The sequence below is a fragment of the Centruroides sculpturatus genome, unplaced genomic scaffold (genome assembly GCF_000671375.1).
Source record: "Centruroides sculpturatus isolate CEXI.00-Female unplaced genomic scaffold, Cexi_2.0 scaffold12, whole genome shotgun sequence".
In the NCBI taxonomy this organism is placed as follows: Eukaryota; Metazoa; Arthropoda; class Arachnida; order Scorpiones; family Buthidae; genus Centruroides; species Centruroides sculpturatus.
The window spans coordinates 1,304,248-1,313,951 of record NW_019384438.1 but is presented as its reverse complement, the minus strand read 5'-3'; the positions used below and the strand labels follow the sequence as shown (position 1 = coordinate 1,313,951).

The window sequence follows — 9,704 nt, the reverse complement described above, 5'->3', positions numbered from 1 at the left end:
CCTCCGAATTTGTTGATAACTTTGGCAGTTTCTAATAGCGACGAATGACATTTCGTACGCGTTTGAAATTACACTCGGGTGCATCGTTTGCAGACAAGCTATTCCCACCGTAGTTAAAATCACTTCAAAATATCATCCGTATTTATCATTTTATTCCACTCGTTTCCTCCTTAAATCGATCGGAACTGGCAATTAAAATCACTTAAAATCATTAATTATAAACTAAATAAAACTTTAATAAAACGAAATTTTATGTTTTCGAATTAATGAATAGCTAATGTTTTGCTTCTAATAAAAAAAACTATCGCAGGCAATTACGTGATAAGCTATTAAACACGTCTAAATAATAAATAATTCATAAGAGGGAGTTATTAATTTAATTATATATAAGCTACGCAGTCACAAACACACACATAAAGCCTATACACACTTGTATATTTACGAACAGATATATTTATAAATCAAAATTCTAATCATTCTGTCCAGATATCGCCGTTATTCGTTACGATAAACGGATATGACTTATTTTTAATTCCGGAAACGCTTTCGCGGAAGTGACATCGGCCACAATTATACTATTTTAATTGTATAACAATCGGCGCATTAATAACGTCTAATCTTTATTTACGAAGTATGAAATGATCTTTATTTTGTTTAATATCTCCATTGTTCGATAATGAATGGTTAGTCTCTTAGGAATGTCGGACAGAAGCGAGGAATTTATGATAAACACGTATTAGGAGCTCCAACCTTATAACAAAGAATGCATTTATTGGCATTATTTCTCCTATCCGGCAATACAATAGTCACGTCGGTCTTCATTCGTTTTTACCTAATCGATTAGAAGCAACACGTGTCCGATCGCTTTAGTTAGGATCAAAATAAAGTTGACGTTTAGAGATTTAGAGAATTTCTTTGTCTACGAGGAAGACGTAACCAATTATACAAAACAATAAAGAAAAAAGATCGAAACGACAATATTACTTTGTTTTCAAAAGTCTAGACCAAACACCGGATTTTTCGAGTATTGTTTATAACAGAAACACAACTCGTAAAGTAAATGGTAATGTAAAATGTATAAAATTTAATTAAATATTTGGTATTAAATTAATCGTCATTGATGATTCGAAACTTATTTTAGTTGTTAACGATTAAAGATAAAAATTATCCGTAATTTTCATCCATTTTATATTTTATTAATATAAGTACTTTTGCTGTAACACTACTTCAATTTTTGTATACACGTAGAGTATATATCATTTTAAAATCTATACATTTAAAATATATTATTAGAGAAGATATTTTTTTCAATTAATTTAATTAATACGATTTAATGGGAATGAATTCAATACCTAAAAAATAATCGAATTTTGATTTCGATAACCAAAAACAACGAAAGTAGCTGGTTTAATGCGTAGGACGTAACCAATTAGAACTTTTTATTTTTCTACTTTAAAATTAATAAGCATATTTTGTTCTTATTCTTTTTTAAAGAAGTCATCCTACGCACAAAAAAAAAATATTTTAGCAATAAAACATTCAAATGAATGTATGTACTGTACACGGTATATACCGGCGTAGATATTTCATTTTTCTTGTTGATGCTTTATGTGCCTTACGTGTACTCTTGTAAAATATTCAATTGTTAAGCCACATTCGTTGTATTTTGAGTATGCTATATAATATAAGCGAAACACCCTATCTTGCAACATTAAATATTACGAATCAAATTAATGAATTCTTTAATAATTTATGAATTACAAATCGTTAAAGATTTCCTGAAAGGTCGCATAATAAAATTGGGAAATTTCTACATCCACAGCGTTCAATAATAATGTCACCTTTTTTAAAAAAGATTTTCTTCCCAACGGACATTTTCACTTAGAAGTGCGAGGAAATATTAGTAAAACGTTAAATGTCTGAAAATTCTCATTTATTTCCAGACATTTAACGAGCCTTAAATCGTTTAGAAGATTGATATTTTAATCTCGTTTGTTAACATCGACATTTGACGTAATTTTTATCCAGGGACCGAATAGCGTTATGTAAAATTGCATACCTTTAACCTGTCATTTGTTTTCGCAGCATTCCAACATCCTGAAACATTTAAAGTTGTTAATAAGCTTTATTAGAGTGCTAAATATAACTAAATTACTTTTATCTATATTAAATATATGACTAAGTTTAGTTACTAATTCTAAGGACATTTAAAACTTTTTAATAAAGCGTACGATCTCCGAATTCTATTTTGTTTCCACAAATTTTAAGTACCATTTTAAAAATCGGATCTTTAGAAAGGCGATTTTTTTTCGTAAAGAATTTCGTAACCATTCAACAATTCGCTTTGTTGAATATTAAAAGGATGGCAAACTATTAGCTCATAAGTAAATAGAAACCAATGAAAAAACCACTAATTGAAACCATATAAAAACAGCAATTCGTCTTATTCGTTTCTTAAGATGCTCCTTTTTTCTTCACAGATTTAGGGCTTTGTGATTAAAGAAGAGACCGACAACAAAGACAGTTCTAGCATCGACAACCTTTTAACGAGAGATCGTCTTAACTTCTCGAGAAATCTGTCAGCTGACACAAGACACCAGTTATTTCTCCTAGTCTTTGTATAGTACATCCAACGATATATTATTTCTCTACTTACAAAACTTGTAAATAAACTGTTGCTAACGATGAAGTAGAAACATCTACGTCTAAGACCAATAATCATTTTTGAGAATTCTACAAACTACTCTAATGTATGGAATTTATTACAAGAGATGCTAAACTAATTACAAATGTAGACTTTCTTTATCAGATATCGGATATACACAAGTCATATTAACTATGGCAATTTCCATTTCCACTTTTGTAGAGAATTTTCTACGTTATCGAATTTACATTTCAATTATATTTAACTTTAATAGATCACAGTTTATATTATTCTCATACTTTCTTTAGACTTATAAATAAAATAATAAAATTTGTGTTTTTTTATTCAAATTCAAATGCGAAGCGTGGCAGAATTATAGACACAACCGAATTATTGATATGACGAGTGAATTGGAAGATTTTCAAATTTAAAGTTGTTCTAATAATTTTCATTAAAATATTATAAACGTAATTTTTGTAGAAATGAAAGCTTTCCTTTTAATGTAAAAAATACATAATTTTTATACAATTTACTGTATTACTTCACTGTAAACAAATAAATTTCTTGTCTACAGGAATTTAATTCTAATTCGATTAAAAATATCTTAATTTTAGATTATTATTTTATCTTATTTTCGAAGAGGTGAGCCGGTTTTGAAATTTTCACACGGGCTAGAGTCCGATTGGTGAAGACGGTGCAGATTTTAAGGTAAATTTGACGTAATTCTTTACAATTTCTTATTATAAATCTGAAAAGATGACGTCAAAATGTACAGTACTGTACACTATCCCAAGCAAAAGAACAGACCCAAAATCAACAGTGAAATGGAAGAAAAATCAAAATGAATTTATTGCATTTCGCATCCGATTTAAGAGGCTTTTTAAAAAAATAATTTTGAAAAATTTATCTTAAAATTTGCAAGCACGACGACAAAATGACGTTACTTTGCATTTTGTGGCGATTTTCTAAGAAAAGTGAGAGAGACATAATCCAAGCAGAAAATCTTTGCTCGTTGCAATATTCCTAAGTTATTTTATCCGAATGAAGAATGATTTGTGACTAAAATAAGGGTCAGTTTTTTGTAAACCGTAAATAAATGGCGCAAATAAAATGGAAATAACAATTTATAAACGTATCCAGTATGAAACATGACTCGTTTATGTTCAAGTTAAATGATGAAACCTCCTACTGTCTTCGTATCTTTTACGCTTAACACATCTCATATATTATTTATTCTTGTTTTTTGAAACGCTTTGCAATTAAAGAAATAAACCGACAACTCACTTTAAGTCATTAGCGAAGACGACATTCACGTCTACTTCCTTTTAAATAACGTTAGAGGAGAGACAATAATGACTGCTCCCTGCCGGAAATTTACAATTAAATATACATTTTTAATTATTTTAATAATGATTTTTTTATATTAGTGTCTCTGCACTTTATCTGCCATTGTTTAGAATAATTTAGAGCATAATATAAGAACTTTTTTGAACTCGAAAGTATTGATAGCGTATACGACGATTCCGTGAACATCTCTGCTCAAAATACGATGTAATGAAGACAAAAAGTAAGTAGAAACTATTCATTGACATCAAAGATGTTCTAAATATGTCTGTAGTTTTACACATTCCACAAATATGCACAAAATCAAATATTAAGTAATGATTCGTGTATCATTTATATACATAAAAGCAACAATTTATAATAATTTCCTTAATATTTTAGTATATTTTACATTAACATTACGTCTACGTAAACATTCGAGATGGATTATCGGATCTAATTATTTTATAGTCTTAATTCTAAGCCCGTGAAACAGACGAGTTAATTAATATAATTATTATACAAAAAAGATAATCGTAATTGTAATCTCTTGAGAATTCCTATTTTCTTCGTCTTCGGCAATCTTAATTAATTCGTTTTGATTCTAGATGAAAAACTTCAATTATTTTTCAAAATTAAGAATATAAACCCCCAAAGTATTAGTGAGAATAACAAATTCTAATACATAAACTGAATTTTCCATTCGAAGAAAATCCAAGACCTAAACAGAGAAATTTCTTATTCGAACCGATTCTTGGACTTTCAATTTTATTGAAAATATTAAATATTGGGAGTGAAATTCTAGCATATCGAATGCCCTAAATAAATAAGAGTTCGGGTTTTTTCTTGGAATAAAAATATGATCCATTTAACGTGTTTATAATTTCTTAATTACTACTTACAGATGCGACTGTTTAATCTGGTTTCGTTACAACGTTCTTAATGCCTAAAGAATTCTCGATATTGCGCCATAAAAAAAATCATTTTAAGCATAATTTCGCATCTTTCACCCGACTACGGGAAGTAAAACATCTTGAAAATCGGAGTGTAATATTTGGAGGAAGGAGTATTACGATAGAAGTACATAAAATTCTTTTTAAGATCTTAGTATTTCTTATCGAATTTCGGTTCTAAAGTCTCTCGAATGAATACTTTCACCCCTCTGTGTGTATCGCTAATTCGATAAGTGCGGTTATCCGTGCGTGTGGTTAAAAACTCCGACTGCCTCTACGTAATAGGATTAACGTTAGCGAAAAGTCCATACCACACAATATATTTAACAATAAATTCGGAGATTTCTGATGATAAACAAAATATTAAATTACTTGTGCGAAACAAAAAACTAATCAATAGTAGAAATTACCTACTTTCTCCAATTTCTTAAGCTTTTTTTTTTACTGTAAACTTATAATTAAAACTATACTTCTGAAGGATCCATTACTCTCTCGTGTTTTTCTTATTGGGCTGCAATTTAAAACAAAAAAAAATTGTATACCTATAAATTCCTACTGTCGTCTGTCCGCCTGTCTGGCTGTCTGTCCTTCCTTAATCTCGAGAACAGAGTTAGATAGATGAAAGCCGAGACTAGATAGATGATCGGCACGGTTCTATTGCTAACGGGAAAGGTATGATATACTGGGGCAAGACAATACTAATTTCAGGTGGAGAACAATTGCAACCTGGCTTTTATGACTATGTTACAATAAATAATTGCTGATTGTTGATTTTAAATTCTCCTCTTCTGAGATTTTACAAGTATGAGAAATTACTTTTGTTATACTCATTCTGAAATTTCTATTATTTCATTACGAAAGATTGAATTCATTATCTTTAAACTAAATTATTCATGGAGTTAATGTATATGAAAGAAGGATCCTCGAAAGTGGAATCGTTGGTAATGCGATATTCTGATATTAACGGATTTCCATTCGATATTCAAAGGAATATTTTGGGAATATAGAAAGGAGGATCAACGATATATCCGGAGATTGGCAGGGGAAGAAATCCTGAGAGACACGATACAATCTGTACTTCCTTGCTTGTACCGTTTCGGTTATTGACGTCTCGAATCTCGGTAGGGAGGACGGAGTAGGTTTTACCTTCGTATTTTTAGATATAAAGTAAATAAACGTTGCGTCGATTCGTCAGCACAGAACGACTCTTTGATTATTTAAAAATCGATCTAACCGCATTACTTTTGTTTACAACCGTCGAGATTACTTTCAAATGCTTTTCGAATAGCACAAATATAGTCGCGAGTATTAATAACTTACGAAAGATCGTTAATTTATACGCAAATTAAGCAATTTGGATACGTAGAATTAATTTTCTAACAGTCCTTCCCCTCCACCACATAAACGTTACCTTAAAAAATATGAGACTTTAAGCTATAGACTGGTAATGCTACCTACCTCTTGTTTAGTTTTGCCATTTGTTTACTACATACACACCTTATATTTAAATGTAGAAAACGTTTATAATTTCACATTCGGTTACTATTCGACATTATTAATATCCAGGCAACAGCAAATACTATTAAATTTATATGCTGTACATTAATATTCATACTGGGTGAATGGTAATATAAACCGACAAAATTTAAGGCAATAAATCGAAATTAAAGACAATTTCTAAATTCTAACGGAAAGAATCTTTGACAAAGGGATTAGAAAAGCGTAAAACGAGATAGTGAAGAATATTCTCGTCGTTATTCTTTACCATAACTTTATATAATTTACCAGTAAAAGACGAGTATCTTAATTTTCATTAAAGTAAACATCGAAAGTTATGTCTTTCGTTTAATAATATCTATAATAATAATATTATTAGATACTAAAATAATAAAATAATTATTATTCTTCCCGCTTTCCTAGAAAATGATATGAAAATTTCTTATCAGAAGATCATTTTAATTAACTTTTTCATTATAAATAAAAAACAGATATTTAATATATGACTTATAAGTTACGCGTAACGTTACTATAGTATAAAAATCATTTATTGCATTTAATTTTTGTTATAATAACGTTTATTTATTTAAATTTTGATTTTTATTTTGCAGGTTTAAATGTTATTTCATTTTTTTTTTATCGTTATGGCAGTTAAAGAATGGAAACGTAACACGTTTTATCAATAAATCTATTTGGAGTTCGATAATAATAAACGTGGAAGAGCACGTGTCTTATACGTTTCCATCGTTATTATCCGTGATTTTTTCTGCAGTTTTTTAAATAAAGCATGAGCTTTTAAAATACTGTTAATGGGATTATTAATTAAAATTGAACATCGAGTCGACAGTACGAGGGAAGAGAGAATTTCAACTACGATTTACTTTCCACCACTTTATGATTAAGGTCTTAATCTTCTAGCGAAATTTAATTACCGGGATGAGTTATCGTCTGGAAAATGGCCTAAAAACTTTCTATAATAAAAAATATTTTAAAGTCGACGTTATCTGAAGATAAATTATGCGATTTATCTTTATTGGATAGATATTGTTTGGAGAAAACTGCGATTTAACATTGTTCTCCGCTTTACTTTTTGGAGTAGAAGATTGTTGACCCGCTATCTGCGGCCGCATTCTTTTCAATGTGTCTGGTCTTTCTTAAAAGAAGACTTTTCCTAACGATAACTTCCGCTCGAACAATTCTTAATCTCGAGACGAAGCGACGACGTATCCCAGTTTAAGAAAATCTTCATCTTTCAGTTATGGGCCGTAAATGAAAAATAGAAATTAATCAACTCCGTAACGGGTTCTTAACACATGAGCTAAGAGAAGGTTACTTTCGAAATGTTACGACGTCGTCCTTTTTGTTCTCTGTTGTCGACAATCCGAAAAATAAAAAATAAAAATAAAAACAATTGTAATGCATTATAATTAAAGGGATGAATAGGCGAAGTATTGCAGCAGTCGACACTGGAATGTGACGTAACTTCCTTTCTCGTAATCGAAGTGTATAAGAACACAACCTAATTTATTATGCGATATTTACTTACGTATTCTTTTGCTCTACGTGTGTTTGCGCGTTACGCGTATAGAACTAACGGTGGAAATGTTTGTAAATAAGTACGTTGAGAAATGTAACCGTAGTTACATTTCCCTCTTTGGAAAATGATTACTTTCTTAAGAACGAAGAGCGAATTTCGAATGTAAGAGCAAGGAGAAATACGAAGTTTCAAAGATAAACACCTGTTCGAGATTAGAGAAGATTGCAAGTGGCTAAACGGAGTATTACGTGGAAGAAGTCGCCTGCGCCACCCAGCAGCTTTCCTATATTCCCGGAGTCGTTCCGCTCAAAGAATTAAAAGAGAAGGCGATCGATATTCCCTTCGATTCCGGTTTCGGCGCGTAGTTTCGATGGCGACGCGCGCGGGGGAGACATCGGGGGCGTGGCCACGCGTCTCCTTAAAAATCGATGGAGCGAAATTCGGTCGGAGCGGCGCGGCGTTGGCAACGGTCGTTCCGAGATTGCGCCGGGCGGGGAGGCGCGGCGCAGGCTCGGAGCGGTCACGTGAGCGGGAAGGTTGCCAGGAAATATAGGGAAGGAGACGAATCGAGAGAGCGACAGAAGCTCCGCATTCGGCGAGTCAGCATCCAGACGTCAGCATCCGAAGAGGACCGAGATGACTTTGGACGGCGCGTCGGACGCGGCTGTTAGGAACCCACCCATCAGGAAACAACCCACCGGGAGCCAGGCGCCCATCTTTCCCCGGAGCCCGGGGTATCGGGAAGCTCTGTCGCCCCGGAGCAGCGTCAACTCCACGCCGGGCATCCTGTTGACCGTGGATGCCCCCGACCCCCTGGCCTCGTGCGAAGAAGTGGCCGTGCACGCCTCGGGCCTGCAGAGGACCCCCAGTCACGGTAGGATGCGAAGAAACGCCAGCAACGGAAGACTGGGAGCCAGTCACGGTTACTGCGGAGGCAACGTGGGTCGGTCGCAGTCCATGAGGACGGCCAAGAGGCCCCAGTCGCTCGACCCCACTCACCGCTTCAGGCAGAGAATCGCCAGTATACCCAACGACCTGATCATGCCCGGAGAAGGCGGGGGGGCCGAGAGAATAGCCTCCAATCATTCGCTTCCGCTTCCGGGGGACGAGTCCGAGATCCTGCGTCTGCGAAACTTCTGCGTCACGTCCAAAGGTGTCGTCAACCGGGGCGATTCCTTTCGCTCCAAGTCGCGTTCCAACCACAGCTTGGCCTCCAACGGCAGCAACGGTGCTTCCAGATCTCAGCAGTGCCCGGCGGTGGTCACCTCCGAGCCCCTCCCCAGAAAGGACCCTGCCGTGGGGGCTCGGCCAGAGATCGTACCCGCCGAAGAACCGGCAGAGGAGTGCGCTCAGGCTTCGGCCCCCGAACCCGTCAAGTACCGAGTTCTGGTGGTGGGGGGCCCCGACGTGGGAAAGTCTTCCCTGGTAGAGCAGTTCACCACTTCCGAGTACATCTGCGCCTACGACAGTTCTCTAGGTAAGTCTTCTTCCTCTCGGCGCTCTCGTCTTTTCTCGAGCCTCGGGCGAGAGGCACGTTCGATTCTTCGCGCCCTCTCTCCCGCCAAATGGGTGGCATCGGTTCTTCCGTACGTCCATTCCCACCTTCTAACAAACGCGTCGGAATGTGATTAATTCCAAATCTTAGGCACTAACTCGGTACTTTAATGCGTTTGTAAAAGGGTTGGGGTGGCCGTGCGAGAAAGTCGCATTCTAGAATCGGAGCAACTACGGTTCCGAATTTATCGAACGA

At 34.8% G+C, this 9,704-nt stretch overlaps 1 protein-coding gene across 1 annotated transcript in view; it reads left to right on the top strand.

Annotated features, from left to right (window-relative positions):
* Window positions 1–8,513: 8,513 nt before the first annotated feature.
* The window catches only part of LOC111620038 (GTP-binding protein REM 1-like), a 33,695-nt gene continuing 32,504 nt past the window's right edge, over window positions 8,514–9,704 (top strand). The window contains exon 1 of the mRNA XM_023361883.1: window positions 8,514–9,431. Coding sequence (XP_023217651.1) covers window positions 8,591–9,431 — 841 coding nt within the window. The 5' untranslated portion in view covers window positions 8,514–8,590. The remainder of the gene's footprint in view (window positions 9,432–9,704) is intronic.